Source organism: Rhopalosiphum padi, chromosome 1, assembly GCF_020882245.1.
Source record: "Rhopalosiphum padi isolate XX-2018 chromosome 1, ASM2088224v1, whole genome shotgun sequence".
NCBI classification, from domain to species: Eukaryota; Metazoa; Arthropoda; class Insecta; order Hemiptera; family Aphididae; genus Rhopalosiphum; species Rhopalosiphum padi.
Window position 1 is genome coordinate 6,728,120 of NC_083597.1, and position 18,224 is coordinate 6,746,343.

General features: G+C 33.9%; 1 protein-coding gene across 1 annotated transcript in view; it reads right to left on the minus strand.

The window, feature by feature from the left end:
* Window positions 1-16,043, minus strand: part of LOC132918297 (nucleolysin TIAR-like) — a 333,029-nt gene extending 316,986 nt beyond the window's left edge. Inside the window, 1 exon segment of the mRNA XM_060979461.1 lies at window positions 15,201-16,043. Coding sequence (XP_060835444.1) covers window positions 15,201-15,425 — 225 coding nt within the window. The 5' untranslated portion in view covers window positions 15,426-16,043.
* Window positions 16,044-18,224: the final 2,181 nt, after the last annotated feature.

Below are 18,224 nucleotides of genomic sequence, written 5' to 3' on the forward strand. Positions count from 1 at the left end.
TCTCGGAATTTTCTCTTCTCGTCGTTTTCGTTTTCATCTTTTTTTTTTTCGTTTCGTTTTTTAATTTTAATTTCAATAATAATTATCATATCGTAGCCCTCGCAGCCGGAGACACAAGCGCACATACGCGATACGCTCACACGTCGTATTTATAAGTACGCACCGCCACGACGGTCGTTATTAAACCCTTTCTCGACCCTTTCAACCCCGTGGTTTGGGATCGTTAGGTTTTTGAGTGCCACATTACGACTCGGCTGGTCCCCGCTGTTTGTTACACTGGCACTGCGCAGCGGTGATTCTTTTATACAATTATTATTACTATTATAAGTCCGCGTATAATATTATGTATAATACACGTCCGCCGACGTCGTCGCGCACGTGCGCGGGTAAAGACTAAACACATCACGTTTTATACGCACATGTTTTTTACTAATTATTTTCGTAGTATTGATTTCGTGAAATTCAAAACGTCAAATACGTGTTTTAGAACGACGTGTGTGTCCAAACTATATTATTTAAGGTTGGCAAAACAAGAATAAATATATAATATTATACCGTCCAACAGTGTTTGTCATAGCTATTACGAAAAAGATCTCGAAAAATTGTTAAGTTATTTTAACGTTTTACAGATATTATTTCGGAGACAGCAGCCAGTGCGCCGCTTGTTAGATGAGCAGTGTTGTTAGGAATGGCGACGGCGGTGCGGGCTTATAATATTACACCGTACAAAACAACACATGTATCATGTTTATCGCTGACAGTATTGTTCGATGGCACTCGACGCTCGTTTCAGGAAAACCGTTGTTTGTAACTATTGTTTTAATATCAAATTGTAAGAATATTGTTTTTTGTACAGGTTTTTGTTATTACTTGCATATCATTTTGTGGAGATAATGGGATTTAAACGAGACTATAATGCACTAAAAAACGGGACAAAAAGCCTCGTGTTCGATATTCTTCATGAAAACGGGACAGGATGCTGAAAAATGGACGATTCCGTTTTAAACAGAATGCATGGTCAACCTTAAGTCATTGATATTTTTAAAAATTTAATAAATTGCAGTGTATAGTAAAGGACGAAACTAGGGTGAAACGTGAGCGCATGATAGGCGATTTGACTATCTATGTATGCAACATCGAATGTGGACTTATTTATAAAATATTATCTTACTTTTTTCCTCGTGGTATCCACTGTTGTTGCATAATTCAATCATATATATTTTAATTTTTAATTACCACAAATCTCGATATGTGATCAACGACTAGTAATGACGTATCGCGTATAATATGGAAAATTTAATATTTTTAAATTCTAAATACTTCACTTGGTACTATGTTTAGATAGGCTTTGCAGGATTCGATTTCTTAAAAAAAAAAAAAATTCTTAAGCCAGCGTGGGAGGAGGTTATAAAAATATCTGTATAAAAACGATTCACAGACGCGTTTTCACCCAGTTACACGCCTGTAAAATACAGTTGATTACCATAAAATTGATTATTAAAGTACAACTACTTAACTGTTAATATGCTGACTCAAACAAGTATACACGTCTATAGTACATATTTATACACACGTGAATGTAACACATTTTCTTTTTAAGAATTACCTTTACTAAAGTTGACTAATTAAGTTCACTTAATTATAAATATTTCTCACAACTATTAACGTTTGTTTATATTTTTTTTAAGACATTAAATCTATTAAGTCAAATACCTTAAACGTACATCTTATAAAAATTTCCAAATCAATACATACTATTTAATATTAGGTATACATGAATCTGTTACAATGGTAATTAATTATAATATCATGTCAATTTTTTAATAAGGACTGTTATTTTGAATTTTAAAATGATAATATTTTTATTTTTATGCACAATTTAATACAAATTTTCATTAAATTATATTTGTATTGAAATGGAATCATTACAAATGTGTATAGAGATAATTGTCTTCGATGACTTTTAAAGAACTAGAATGTTGAAAACTGTCAATTATTAGCATCTTTACATTTTTTTCAATTATTATATTTATTTATTATCTTCATTTTAGTGTATTAAAACTGAATTATTTATTCAATGCCCAAAGGTGTTAGACTTAAGACAGCGGTTTTACAGAAATTAAATATAATTCATTCAAACGAAATATCACGAAAGATATTTTTTGTGAATAAATAAAATTATAATTTTCTCTAATAACGTTGAATAAAAATAAGTTTTATACAATTTTTTTATTGTTTTATATTTTATAGAAATATAAATACATAATCCCTTTACATTCAATTTATTACGATTTCTGACATTATTTTATTTACCATACAATTCTTTTAAACAATTATTATTGACATTCAGAACCGTACCGTTAAGATTTGGCGCCCAGGGCAAAATTAAAAATATTCTCCCCCTTTTTTATATATCATTAAGAATTTCTTGCATTTTAATTTTTTTGGCGCCCCTTTAAACCATTCTCCCTACCCCCCCCCCCCCTCCACGGAACGGCACGGTCAATGACATTATTTACTGTTTTATAAATATTTTAACTTTCTATCGTCACTTGTAAAATATAGATACATCAATGAATGGTTCGATAATTAATATATGTGTGTCTCTGAGATTTAGGTAAAACTGGTACAAGTAAATAATTAAAATGACTTTGGCAAGTACAATAGTGTTGAGGATTGTATGTTTTCATTCCGTTTTGTTATACATTATTTATAAATCACGGAATTATATTATGTTTTTACGAGATTTATTTATTAGTTGAATATTAAAATAGATTATTACAAGAACAGCATGGTTATAATAAAATAGATTTAATTTTTACTTGAAAACTTCGCATTGACTATGTTATATAGATATGTCAACATTCACAATCTTTGTGGGAATTATGGGTATCGTCACAGACAATTATAGCAACTTGTTCTGCTCTATTGACTATTAAAAGAAAAATACAAAAATATTTATTTTATATAAACATTTATATTTATGATAATACTCTCGTTATTTCAACGATAACGCCGGCAAACGGTATCTTCTGTAATTGCAATTCTAAGTATACAGCCGTTAGCAATCTATAGTTTATCATATTTATCCATGTTATCACATTATACGGCAGAATATTATACTGCAATATTATACATGATACGAGCTGTAGATTTAGATTTCCAGGATTGCAAACCGTATAACTACGATGACGAATGTATGGCTTACAAGGATACAATATTTATATCCAACAAGTTATTTATTTTATTTTTCATATAAAAGATAATGTTTGGTCCATAAGTTGTGTTTTATTAAGTTAAGAACGACACATTGACAGTGCCTATATGCTTTAAAATTGGAAATAAAAACAAATTTATGAAGTAATATTGTAAATGTAAATGATTTTTAAATTGTATTGTGTATTTTTTCTTGTGTATAGAAGGTTTTTTTTTTTAATATAAAATAACAAAAACGTAGTACCTACCGACGAAATTGCATTTTCAAATTTAATACTCGATCGTATAACAGTCGCATACACGTACAACGTAATATAACTGCCGCAAATAATTGTATGGCTACCTATGCGTATATAAATACATTTATATAGTATATAATATTATATGTATTGTACACGGGTGAGTATTTGAAAATATTGTTACAATTTTGATTTCGTGTGCTGCTAGACAATACCCAGTTTAATAACAACGTTAAGCGTACGTGCATTATTACAATAATAAAGTGTACCTATATATATATAGTGTACAAAACTTTTGCATTGGATACTGTGTACGATGTGCAACTATAACGTTTTTGCGCAATATAAAACGTCTGATGTTATATTAAAACGTTTTACAAACAACATGATTAAGTGTAAGTCATTTTCAAGTTTGGCGTACTCAGCCCTAAGTTCAAACGCGTTTATTGCAATTTTTTTTGTAAAAAAGAATCTACCACTGAAGATATTTCTCGAATCAAAAATAAGTAACGCCGCAACCGTATAGTACACGTACATATACCGTTGTTGATTTTATGATTTATAAAAAACTAAATACACGTTTGACGTAGAAAAAATATTTACAATTCAATCGAATAAAGAAAGAAATAATAATTAAAAATAATTGTATATCTAATTAAAATATTATTCTGATCATAAACATTCTCTTTGGAATACGAGGCCAATGACGTTGCCGAGCAGTGTATCCTGTGTGTGACTATTATAAAATATAATTTTTTTTTTTTATCGTAATCGTCGTTTGAAAATTTTAGAAAAAAAATCAACAGTTGTTGCCTATTACAGTAAAGTGTGAGCACTGTACAGCGTACATATTATATATATTATAATATAGTAAAAACTATAATATTCTCTAATTACAAAAGTTTTTTTTTTTTTTTTATAACTTTTTTTAGAGTTTAAAATATACAATTACTTAACACACATTAAATATTTTATAATTTATTATATTAATAACCTAAACTTTAATGATTATAACTTTAACGACGAATATGATGGCGTACGTAAGTATAATATGTATTAAGTTGTCGTCATATTATAAAAATAATTTATCGGTTGAATATGGTGTTTCCGGATTGTTTCCATGTAGTGAGCTGGTAACTCGACGCGTCGTGATGTAAAATATGCAATAAAATACGCGATAAGAGTATTAAATCAACGTGTGATAAGACCAGTAGACGTGATTTTAAGGAGAAATAAAAAGTGAGACTAATATTTTTTCCATAAAACTTAAAACGCCACCAGTAATTATTATACCGACAGGGTTCAGGGTTGCATCGTTCATGTTAATCTAAGATGCTAAAAAAGTAAAAATTTATCGGGATACCTATATGCATAATATATATACTTACGTATAATGGATGTATCGTTGTACAAAAATATAGAAAACGATTGTCGAGGAAAGTAGTAGGTCTTTTAGCGCTCATTATTTCTGTAGTCTTTCTTATAAACAAAGAACCGCTTGTAAAATCTGAGAATTTTTGTTTTTTACTGTTATAATGAAAATATAATTTCCCCATATTAATTTCATAAAACAGTATTGAAATATATTTCGTTCGTTTATGTATTATATAAAGAAAAAAAACCGAACAAAATACCATAAGTCCATAAGTAATCAAAAACATTTTTAAAATTCTCACTCAAAATACATAATATTAGAAAAGTGAAGATACTGATAAATTATAATAGGCATATTATATTGTACAGGTATAAGGATGTTTATTATAGTTTTTCTTTGCCGAGTGCAAATCAGCTTGTATAAATATATTGTGTACAGAATAAAATATAACAATATTTAAAATCCGCGGAAACACACGCACCGACAGTGTATATAAAACAAATTTGTATGGCCGCAATAAAAAATATTGGAATATAAAAGTTTGAAAATAGTAAAGAAAACCCGTTTGGACAATATAACTCATTGTTGTGCGACGGACGGCTGAAGGGGAACAGTGATATTATTATAATACACAACACAAACGCCATACTATATAATACTTCGTTTTCGATCTTTTGTGACGGATTGTTATAGAAATATGTAAGAAAAATAAATTTATCGCGATAAAACTGAAAAACATCATTTGATTTTGTTAAGTGGAGTGCCGATTATCGGTTAAATGAATCGGCCGTTTATTACAGCGTGTTTTGAGAAACCCAAACCTAATAATTCTATTATAACGTCAGCGTCATAGCTTCTCAACAGTGCGTAACCGCTTAATCGAATCACAATGTTTATTGTTTATCTGTATGATCACATTAGGCATCAATTCGTTACTAATACAGTGTAAATATCCATAGCTCGTAGTGTTAATAATTTCGGATAATTTTTTTTTATTAATACTCAATATTTTGAAAGGGGTGTGAACAAATATTGTTTATCACTTTATCGGTTTGTTTTAATTCATAATATTATTATGTAATCATCAAGTATAAATAAACTGCTCTGTGTGAACCATAATCTTATGATATATCATATTCCATGCAAACGTGTGAGTATTTCATCAAATAAAATATATCGAAGTGATTTAAAACAGTAAATTAAAAAAAAATTAGAAGTGGGTTTTCATAAAGTTGATTTTGTATACATAATAATATACTATGTATCACATCAATGAATATGTTTTTACTCAAAACGTTTTACCTATCAACACAATGACTACACTATTACATATATATATATACGTCAAAAAGAAAGTACGAAACAAAAGAAAATTAAAATAATAATAACAACTATATTGCGACGTGAACGAACAGATTGAAAATGAAAATTGTCGGGAAAAAAAAGAATTTAACAGTAATAAAAAGACTGGTGAGTTATTCGTGATGGTGTGCGCTTGACGTGTATTGATGACTGCGTTAGTCTCATTTTATCGATATTGTTGGTGTTGGGGGGGGAGGGGTGAAAAGTAACAATATTTTGCACGCGCCTTATGCAGTGTGCACACAGGGAAGACAGAGAGAGAGAGAGAGAGAGAGAGAAGGAGAGAGAGTGATAGGAGTTGAGCTGCAGCAAAAGAGGTCACTATCGAGATACAGTGACACTCGATTAATAAAATTCGTTTATAATAATAATAGTAATAACGATAATGTTATATATTACTTTTTATGAAGCAACTTGAGATTAAAAAAAAAAAAAAAAAAATTGTATAAACTTGCACACTGTATTATTATTCTAATGTAACGCGTACCTCGGTGAGCATAATATCTCGGATGATAGGCAGATACTCCCTTCCTATAATCTTCATTTTTATTTTTCAAGGCGTTTTATGAAAATATAATTTTTTTTTTTAAAACAGCTATACATTATTATACATTATTTTTGTTTAATATCATAAAAAAAAATGTAACTACAGTTATTTAATTCGTATATGCGCATGTATGTAATAGTGAAAATATGTGTATTCGCATAGGCGTGTCTATTTATGTATATACTGATGTATAGCAGTATGTGTGCATAATTTATTCTACGCCTGGGGACACCACCAAATGGCGGCCCGCGGGCTGCATACGGCCCATGAACAAATTTTGTCCGGCCCGCAGACAAATAAATATACTTACGACAGCATTATGTTTTTAATCATATTATGTACTTAGAATTTTGATGGCCCAAGAAAAATGTTCAATTTTCTAATGTGCCCTTAATTGGTGACTCCTGTAGAATCTACACATACGAGACTCGAGATATACCTACACGGGGTGTCCCACGAAGATCTGACAAATGATAACTTTTGTTCTAATCAATATTTTTATGAAATTTCTTTGAAATATAATTCATAGGCACTTGCATTACATTTCAAGTATACATTTTTTATTTTTTAATACCGAAAATAAAAAACTTAAAAATTGATTAAAAAAAAATTGCAAAATAGCCAATTTGTAAATCTGATTTAAAAAAAATTTAGATGGTAAAAACATTTATTTAAGTCAAGCGGCTGATTTTTTACAATTTTTTTAAATATCGATATTCTCGATAAGTAAATTACGATCTAGTTTAAGAATTGTAAAACAATAAAAAAAATAGCTAAACATGCACCTATCTAAAAATGTTCGTATAAAATATTTTTTGAAATTATGTTTTTAACATAAACTAGATCGTAATGTACTTAACGAGAATATTGATATTTAAAAAAATTTTAAAAAATTAACCGCTTGACTTGAATACATATTTTTACCATTTAAATTTGTTTTTAAATCAGATTTACAAATAGGCTATTTTGAATATTTTGGAAATTTTTTTAATCAATTTTTAAGTTTTATATTTTCGGTATTAAAAAATAACAAAAAAAAAAAACGTATACTTAAAATGTAAGCAAATGCCTATGAATTATATTTAAAAGAAATTTTATTTATTGATTACAACAAAAGTGATTTCATTATTTCATTTGACAGATCTCCGTGGGACACTCTGTATAAACAATACCTAATATTATATATAATGGATGATTCTGACATTATTTGCTTTAAGCCGGCCTATTTTACGATGAAAGTACAACGCAATTGTTGCGACCGCGACTACTAATACTAATAATATCGTAATAGAATAAATTATAATATGACTATACAGTGCATATAAATATATAATTGAAAAGCATACGCTCAACAACTCGGCCGTTCAATTTTTTTTTTTTTACATACACTTATTATTATTATTATTTTTGTTTTTACGTAAACTTTAAAACGCCATATTTTTTGTACCTACGTAATATGTTAGGCTTTATTAATTTGTTTTTATTTTTCCCCCCATCTAAAAATAAATAATACATAAATTCCTATAATAATATTATATTTATAGACACGACACGTATATAAGATTGATTTTGTTCATCATTTGTTATGTAGTTAATAATTTTATGGCGGGTTCGAAGCCTAACCACTGTCGTGGTCGATTCGACTTCGAAACGAATTAACGACTCGATGCCGCCGTGACGAGGGTTTGTGCGTCAATTAACTAGAAATATTTCCATTTCGCTGTATTATTATTGTGTAAAACATCGCAGTCGCGTTCCGTCGGACTTTTCGATTTGTAAAATGCGTTTCCGACCGTCTGCTTTAGTAAACAATATTACGCTGACTTCGGAACGGGGTATATAACAATAATAATATCAATATAGTCGGCTATCTGCTGTCCACTATCAATGGATACTGAAAAATAATTTATTCGTTTTCGTTATCATCATATTATTACCTACATGGTTATAGTTTTTGTTACGCAAACGTCTGAAATCAATCAAAAATACAAATACAAATAGTATCTGTGAAATACGCGATTGTTGCAGTAATTAAAAATCATTTGATTTATAAAATGAAATGTTTGTATTTTAAATAAAGTAAATACAATATAGCCTATGGTACCAGCGACGGGTATTAGTTTTTGTCAGTTATACCTACTCGCAAATATATTTTAGTGTCAGTCCGCGTGGAATAGATATCATCATATCAGACACTGGGTTTGAAATCGGGAAAATGGGAAGCTTAAATAAGAAAAAAAATATCGGTTCAAGCTTAGAATTGTTGTTGTTTATTAAAATTAAAAATATAATTATACGTGTGAAATTCCACAAAGTCCGACAGGGCGTGCAGTTTTAAACGCTGATATTTTATCCTATCACGATTTATATTATTTTTTCATATTATAATTTAATGTATTTTATGTCGTGTATACATTTTTTTTTTTTATATATATAAAATTCTCGCTGCAGATCGGAATATGCGTATGGCTGGGCACTTGAGTTCTTTATAACCGAACTGTATTATGTATATAAGCGTAAGTATCGCAAGCGTGATAAAATGTTTCGTATTTCTATTACGATACCACACGATAGTTTGTACACACACTATCGCGTCCTCTTTACAGCGGTCTGTTTTGACTTAAACGGAATTCACCAACGATTGAAAAACCACGTAATAGTGGTCCAATGGCAATATATCGTTATTAACAGGTTGTAAAATTTACAATAATAGTAATAAAACAAAAATTCCGCAAGAACCGTAAGTGCCCGTAACGTATAAATCTAACTCTAATCGTACCGTCGGTACTACACACTCTCTCTATAAATACGTCAGGCGAAATAACAGTTGAATACCGTACGGAGTGTGAGAAACGATGATGATTAAATACTAAATAATATAATATATTATTATGCAAGTCGCAGTTGATACTCTGCTGCTCGAAAAAATAAAACAATAATAGTAATAACACTAGAATTATTTTCCTCGATTCCGAATGATAAAGTTTCCCTTAAAAATACCAGTTTTTTCACGATTTAACTCGCCGGGAACATATTTATTATTATTACCATCGTTCTCGTCGTCTTCTTCTCAACCACTACTGTGCGTTCGCATCTCACTGAACGGACGGCTAACTACTGTACGATGATTCCGGCCGAGTTCCTTAAGAGTAGTGCTCTTTTGTTAATGGACTGTGCAGTACGCCCTCATTACGGTTTCTTCTAATGAGTCGGCGATAGAAATAAATTTTACTCGAAACGAACATAAATCTATTCGCCACCGCCGCACAACATCATGACAACGACCGCAACACAACGACCAGCACACACACACACACACACACACCACATATATACCATCGCTATTAAGGCCATTATGAAAAACATCTTATGTTGATTTATTTTCCGTTTTTACTCGCAAGTCTCTGGGACATGACACTGCAATAATACTTTGTGTCTTTGCGATCAAATATAATATTATGTTTGCACTGTTCATATTATATGCGTTTTTTTTTTTAAAATTATAGTGACATTATTAACAAATTATACCGATTTATCTTTTGTAGTTGTATATCGTATTATGAAAGACTTAAAAAAAAAATTAAAGGTGTGTTATCTAAATTATCACAACAAACACAATAACGGTGCTAAGTATTATTCAAAATGCCGTAGTCTATAAACAGCGACTATTTCGCATTACATGGGAGCTGTTCTGTCTCTGCATTAGACTGTAATACTGACTGTCGGAGACAGACAAACGGTTTTTATCGTATTTTTTTTTTACGGTCTAAGTTTTCTCTGACACGTAAATCGACCGACCAACAGATTTTCGGTTCACTCAGACGTGCAGGATACGCGTATTGCAAAGCTCCGTTTGACATTAACCATGTATGGACTTTTCGAAAACGCACTACTACTATTATACGGATGAGGTGCTTCTGTTTTTTCACCGGCAATCATAGCTCCTTGAAACCTTATTATTATTATTTTTGAGCAAAGAAAACTTCTTTATGGGGGAAAAAAATAACAATTTGTGCCTATTGAAATGCGTACTAAGACGTGTTCGGTTTTTAATGTTCAAACTCCCGCGATAAGTGTATACTTAAATATGCGAATAGTGTCCCCAAATACCAGTTGTATTGATAATACATATTAAATTAATATTTTCCAGTGACATCGAATAATTATTAAAAAAAAAAAAAAAATCATAACATTTTTTTGAAAATCAATAAAAATACTTTATGATAATTTTTAAATTAATATTTTAGTTCATTCCTAACCATACTATAGTATTTCGTTATTAAAATGTTTCTATGGAAATGTTTTGTAATTAAATGTAGTTGGAATCTAAACGCATTGCTTCGAATAGAGTTACAAGTCAAGTAAAAGGCCAAAGTAATAAAGCCTGTAAGGTAAAAATCTATACCGTATAGAATAGACAACATTCGTAAAATAAACATAATTCGTAATGACAAAGCGACTATATTATGAATCGCATACTACGTATTAGAAATACAACCAATTGAAATAATAATATTTATTGAAAATTATTTGTTTTAGTTTTATATCAATATTGTCAATCAGTGCAGTCAAATTGCATTAATGTAAAAATTACAAATTCTCTGCGTGTTTTGTGTAATCGTTTTGTTTTGCTATGTTTTGAATACCGCTAGCCTTTGTGTATCGATATTAAAAAAAATTAAATTAAATTCCAATCAGCGTTTAGGGCGCGTTTTCGTCCGCACGCCGCCGTTTATTCGGTCGTTAGTCGGACTAATCCGGCCGGCAGACAATGCCGTCAAACGGCATTCGTTTTTGCGTTAGAACCGAACCAGAACGAGTTACAGTCGTAATGGCATTATTGCGGAATATACACAAACGATTGTGGGCAAGCGCGGACCGATGCGCGGTCGACGCAGGTCGGCGGCGGCCGGCGGGTGGAGACCAAACGAGCGTGCTTTTCAATTAATCCGCCGGCGATCGTCTCTGATATGCCACCGGAGCAGGATTAAAGGAAACACCCCAGACAGATTTATATGTACACACACGCGCACGCACAAACGCACGCACACGCGTCTAAAAGTAATTGCAATGGCATTTGACTTATTTCTGTGTGTTATTGGAGCGGCAATCTGCAATCAGCGTGTTCGCTGGTGATTAGGTGTATGCGTGCGTATGTAGGGTTTCGAAGGAGGTAATTTAGATTTTTTCCCCGCAGTCCGATCGCCATGCCGAAAAAATGTCCATCTTCATTCGTGTTACGTCTATACCGGAACGGGACGAACCTTTTGCCGGTTCGCGTTCACTCTATACGAGTACGTTACACAACGAGTATACCATATACGTTTGTCTAAACTATTGACTTTGAGCGATTAAAAATAATAAATGAAATTATATGCTGCGCACTGCTTATAACGAGATCTCCTCGGAATAAAACCGTTGTACGGCGGTCATGAAATCCGTGGGCGGCAAACCGAAATCAATCATTTAATCTAAACGTCCGTCGTATGCCTTTTTTCTAGTGCCTACTACGTGTAACGCTGAACGCTTCGCCGCGACTTATATACACACACTTCACTAATCCCCGAAGAAACTTCCGCGCGCGGTGTGTAGCTTTAGCGCAACAACGTTAACGGTCCCCGAAACCCGAGTGGATTTGTAATAAATCCCACAAAAGTCGGTTTCTTTAAAACTTGGACGAAGTAACTGCGCTTTTTATTTTGTGATTCCTAGCTTTTGTAATCCTCGGCGAAAGATAGCGATAGCAACTGTAATGTGGAATATAAAAAAGTCACAAACACTGACCGATCAATTATACGCGAATAGGTCCCTACGCCTAATATGTATTTTTCGTCTTAAACATGATATTAATATAGTGGTACAGTTATTGGATTGTTTGAAAATATTTGTTCGAATTATTACTCCGATTTAAAAACTTTTTCCCCATATAGTTAGGACATTCGTCAAAAACCTGGTTCGTGAAGAATTATCGCCAAAGGAAAAGGAATTCGAGTTCTAATGAAGGTAAGAAAATATATTATTATTATTTGTTTTTACGTAACGTACAAACTATATTTTGAAGTTCAGAAGTGTATTTTACTAATGTGCTCACCAATATCAATAAAAGCAGCACGACAAGTAATATTTTGAAAATATGGTTGCGTACAGTGTACACCGTCGTGGTTCTATGTTATAATGTCATTACCTGAGTTTAACTATGTCTATTCCGTAGAACCGAGACGAAAAATTGTTAGGTAGTATATTATAGTAGTAATTGGAAATGGAAATGTTTCATAAAACGTTATTGAGATTCAAATATCCAACTTTAGCTGAAATAAAGATTCAATCTATAAGTTTTAAAATATTGATTATCATAGTATACACATTTTTGTTCTGCCATACAAAGAGATACATTTTAAAATTGTCTTCAAAATATTTTTTTTACATAATGGCGAATAAGCAAATAAGCTATGTTAATGCTGGTACCTGCAGATATGCTTATTAAATTATATTGATCATATAAATACTCCATCAATATACAATTTTTAATATCTTTAAAGTCCATAATTGTTTATAACTCTATAACTAGGCTACGTTTGGCGCGGCCACCGTGTCAACAATATTTTTCTTTTGGAAAACTTTTCTATCATATTATAATATTAATATTAAATTATCATATTATATAGTATGCGCAAATAAATTTAAATTTTTAATATTATTATGATAAGATATTAACAATTATGTTTTAACTTGTAAACTGCTAGCAATGTTTTTATAATAATAGTGTAAAAATACGCGATATTGCAAAATGTACTATGATATCGTGAGATGATAAATGTATAATATCACGGTACACTTAACAATATTCAAGTTGAAGCATGAGTATTTTTAAATGTTGATATTATACTGTGGAAAAATAAAGAGATTGCAACAGTTGCTAAATCAAGCTGTCAAATTGTGTTTTCGTATTTAATCAGAAGGTGCACTCGTGCTTCAATGGTTAAATGAAACAATAATATTAATATGCTTTGCTAGAAAGAGATTCCTTTTTTTCATTGCTGTAGCAGATAGCTATTTTATTTTCAAATTTTTAATTTTTTTTATAAATATGCAATGAAAATGCGTTTGTTTGTTATTTATTTTTTTTACTTAAATTATGCAGGATACGTATGTAAAAAAAAATAATTAAAAATAAAACATAGATCAAGATCATTTTTCTATAACAAAAAAAAAAAAAATATTGTCTACAACCATTCAACGTGTCACATCCAGAAATATAAGTGTTTATAAAAAAAAAAAATGTGTATGATTTAATAGTAAACAAAAGTGGCACACACACTGCAGATTCACTCGTACTTAAATGTCTTGAAACAAAATATGCAAAAATATAATATTATAGAATTTTGTCGACGTTTAACAGTAATGTTATAAAATCGCGGTTATACGATTATGCATTTATGTAATTGTTTGTCGTCGAATAACTCGTCGTCTCAAAATACAAAGATTATTTATATAATATCATGTCTATGATAATATTATGTTTGAAAATGTATTACAAATCAACAGCTAAACTTGAATATTTTAAAGTCAGTGTGTGATAAATCAAAAATGATATATTTGAGTAATCGTACAGTGTTATAGTAAATATAGTTATAGTATAAGTTGTATGGAGTTTGTCTTACTTTCCAGCAGTGTTGCCACTACACGAAAATATGCGTGATTACAGTTCCAACGAAACGCGTATAGCGGTGAAAATAGTTTATTCTCGGAGGACCATATACAAATGTCCATTGATAATTAAGTGTTATGGATTGAATCATTCCAACTGGGAATTATCTGCAATTATTCTATAAACTTTCATTTTGTTCTGTATACGCGTATAAATCATTTTTTACGAAACATAACATAATACAATCCACTAGACTTAATACACATAATATTATAATATCGTACAACGAAAAATTATAAAATAACATTACGACACATGTGATATTGTCCAGGGTGATGTAATATCATAATTTAATATTAAAAATCGTACACCGCGTTATCATCAGAACGCGACTCACTCTCGTAAATAGATTACTCCGTCATGTCCGTACTGCGCGATTTAATAAAACGCACTTTCCCTCGACTTCTGATCTTTTCCCCGTACAGCTAAACCGCCACCCTGCGGTACAAAGTTCACATACAACAAGCGCGTCTCGTTAATATTCCAACTTTTATCAACTATGCGGAATATGACGCGTGTCGAGAGAACGAAACGTCGATCTGTTAACCGGAACAGTTCCGGCGTTGCGCTCTACGTATTGTCATACAGCCTTTTCACGGCAACGGCTGCAATCTCTGTTTCGAGGTATACATTATGTCGATCGATAAACGTTCGTATTTAGCGCACCGCTCGCACTCGGGCACGACCTGATCTACCCATCACCACATCTTATAGTAGTATTATAGTTTAATCAGGAAATTCAAACGGACGTACCTTAAGTCCGGCTGCTGCGTTGCCGTTGACGATGGCCGTGGCTGCGGCTGACGGGCTGACCGCGTTCGGGTTACCGCCGTTGGACAGCGTGGCCACAGCCGCAGCCGCGGCGGCCGCTGCGGCTGCTGCGGCTGCCGACCCGCCGCCGGCCGGGGCAGACGGCTGTGCCGGGCACGCGATGTGATTGCCGTAGTTGGCGGGCATGGAAAACGGGACGAATAGCATCTGTTGGTGCGACAGCTGGTGCTGGTGCTGATTGGCGGCCAATGCAGTGGCGACGCGGCAGTGACAGAGGCCGTCCGCCAGTTGGGATTGGTGGTGGATGTGGTGGTTACGCGTGACGCCGGCGGCCGGAAGCGGAAGCTGTTGCGGCTGCGGGTACGGCAACGTCCTGACGGCCAGTCTGCAGTTGCCGCGAAACCGTGCGGGTCCGATCGACGGGCGTATCGGCTGGTGCTGGTCCGCCGGAAACGCGTAGCAAGAGCACTGCGACTGCGGAAGTGGCAGCGGCGGCGGCGCGGATAGCGACTGCGGAGTCAGCTGAACCGTAAAGTTTTCGACGACGGCGGTGGTCGCCGCGACGGACACGCCGGTGTGGTGGATGTGCCGGTGATCGCTGATGTCGCACAAGTCGCAACCGGTGGCGGCGGTGCCGGAGGTGGCGATCACGTGTTGCTCCTGTTGCTGTGAGCCGCGGTCGTGGTAACCGATCACCAAACGCCTCCTGCGATGAGTTTGCGCGGTATCGGTCGGTATGACGGCAGTCGTGATACCTGCACTGGTTGCACCGGCGAACGGTTCCGACGACCCTTTCAACGTTGTTATGCCGTCCGTGGCTAGACCACTAAGTCATGTCCCGCGCGTGTGTGACGGTCGGATTGTTTGGCGCGCGCGTAATCGAGAATTACTACGAGGGACACAGAGAGAGAGAGAGAGATACGGAAAGTGCGTGCGCGAGTAGGATTTTAACGATAGGCGGACAGCGAGAGTTGAGAAGATCGAGGAGACGGCGGCGCGGCGGAGAGATCGGATCGAAAGGATCGAGAGCGAGCGGGACACGTCGGGCGGACGGGGGCAAACGGACGAAACGCGAACCGGAATCGGAACGACGAACGGCAAACGAATAGAAAACAAAAAAAAAATCGTCCGCGGCGGCGACACGCAGACACGTGGGGGCGTCGTATTTCGATGATAACACTGTCGGCGGCGGCGTACACTGAGCGCGAACCGTCGGCGGCGGCGGCGGCGTATACGGCGGAGATTGCACAGCGTGTTTTCGCTTCGGTATAATGAGCAGGACTACTACCACCGCGCGCCGTCGGATCGGCGCAAAGGGGGTGTCGGTGGATGTTGCCGATCAGACCCGTCAGAGAGCGCCTACGGACCCTTTTTTTTTTTTTTTTTTATCCTTTGCGCTCGCCAATGTGAACGCGTGCGTTACGTGTATATGCGCCGCGCGCGTGTGTTGGGCTCGCTCTTCCTGCAAAGGCCGATATTATGATAATGCGAAGGTCTAATGCCTATCATCTGCATACCTATAGCTATTCTGCGGCCAGAGGGTATACGGCGAAGCTCAATGGCCGTCGGCACGATATCGACGAGCCGTGAGATCGATTTTTCGATATTTCGATTTTTTTTGGACTCGTTTCGCCTGATCGTACGAAAAACTCTTGTGTGCATATAATATTATAGTGTTGCGCGTCTCGCGATAATTAAACTCGACTGCGATCTCTTAGATAGTACAAAAATCGAAACCCGAAAATTTTCAGCTACCCACTGTACGGCTAATACGAAAAAATAATAATTATCATTCCAGATTTAGATAGTACAAAAAAAATGCGTTTTGCGACGATGTCTAAATAGTCGTTCGGATAAAAAGTATAACTTTATACGTCGCGCACCCTATAGTTAGCGTCGATACCCCAAAATCGCGTCCGCCGACACCACTTTCGTACTTTGTGTTTGCTACAATTTCTGTACGCCTACGAAGACCGAAACAACCGATACACACACACACACACACACACACAATGTATAATATATTATTAATATTTTTGTTTAATATTACCTAAATCCTCAGTAGCAGTAGCCGTTTGTAAACATAGTTTTATAATATGTACATTGTATACGTCATGTTTAGTATATTTACTTAAATACACACACGGATATACAGGTTGAATAACAATTGATGGGATAATATACATAAAATATGATTAATATAAGTTTGTTCTGTGTAGTTTTGTTTGCCTCGTTTAGAATACCCAAAGGTCATTTGCCATCAGTAAAGATGGTCCGAGAAACTTGGAAATGTCATTAGAACATTATTAGGTTTTTGGTATTAAAATACGTTTATCAGAAATTATGAATTGCCCATATTTAACGCGTCCGTTGACGCTTTAGTACTATTTATTAGTCGCACGTGAACACCGTCATTTTTGGGAATTTCGGAAATGCTATAGCAAAAATACTTCGGGAAACATAATTTTTAAACTATAAAGGTTCATAACACGATATGAAGGTATAATAAAAATACTTCCATTATCTTTTTATTATGATGACGATACCTTGTACACGGGTTTTACAAAATCAGGATCGCAAGCCAAATTATCTGTATCACGAAGAGAATACAACTTCCGATTCCATAATCCGTGCAACGATATTTTGTATATTTTTATCCATTTTTATGTACGTACCAATAACAATAAAAACTATGACAAAACAACAAAAATAAAAATGAAAGTTATAGTTACGATGTTCAATTTCTCGTGATTAAACGACTTTGACCTTCGACGGAAAGTCGAAAAATTCATGAAATTATATCGTTCGATTGTATTTATATTTTATGTTAATGTATTCGATTAAATAGTTTTAGAGTTAAAGGCTTAATATGCAACAAATTGTTCGATGCTTTCTAAACCCGTTTAAACGAAAAAATGGAGTTCACATCACGACCACTGATAGTTTAATTATAGTAAATAATATGATTAAAATTTGTGTTATAAAATATAAAATTGTTGTAGTTGC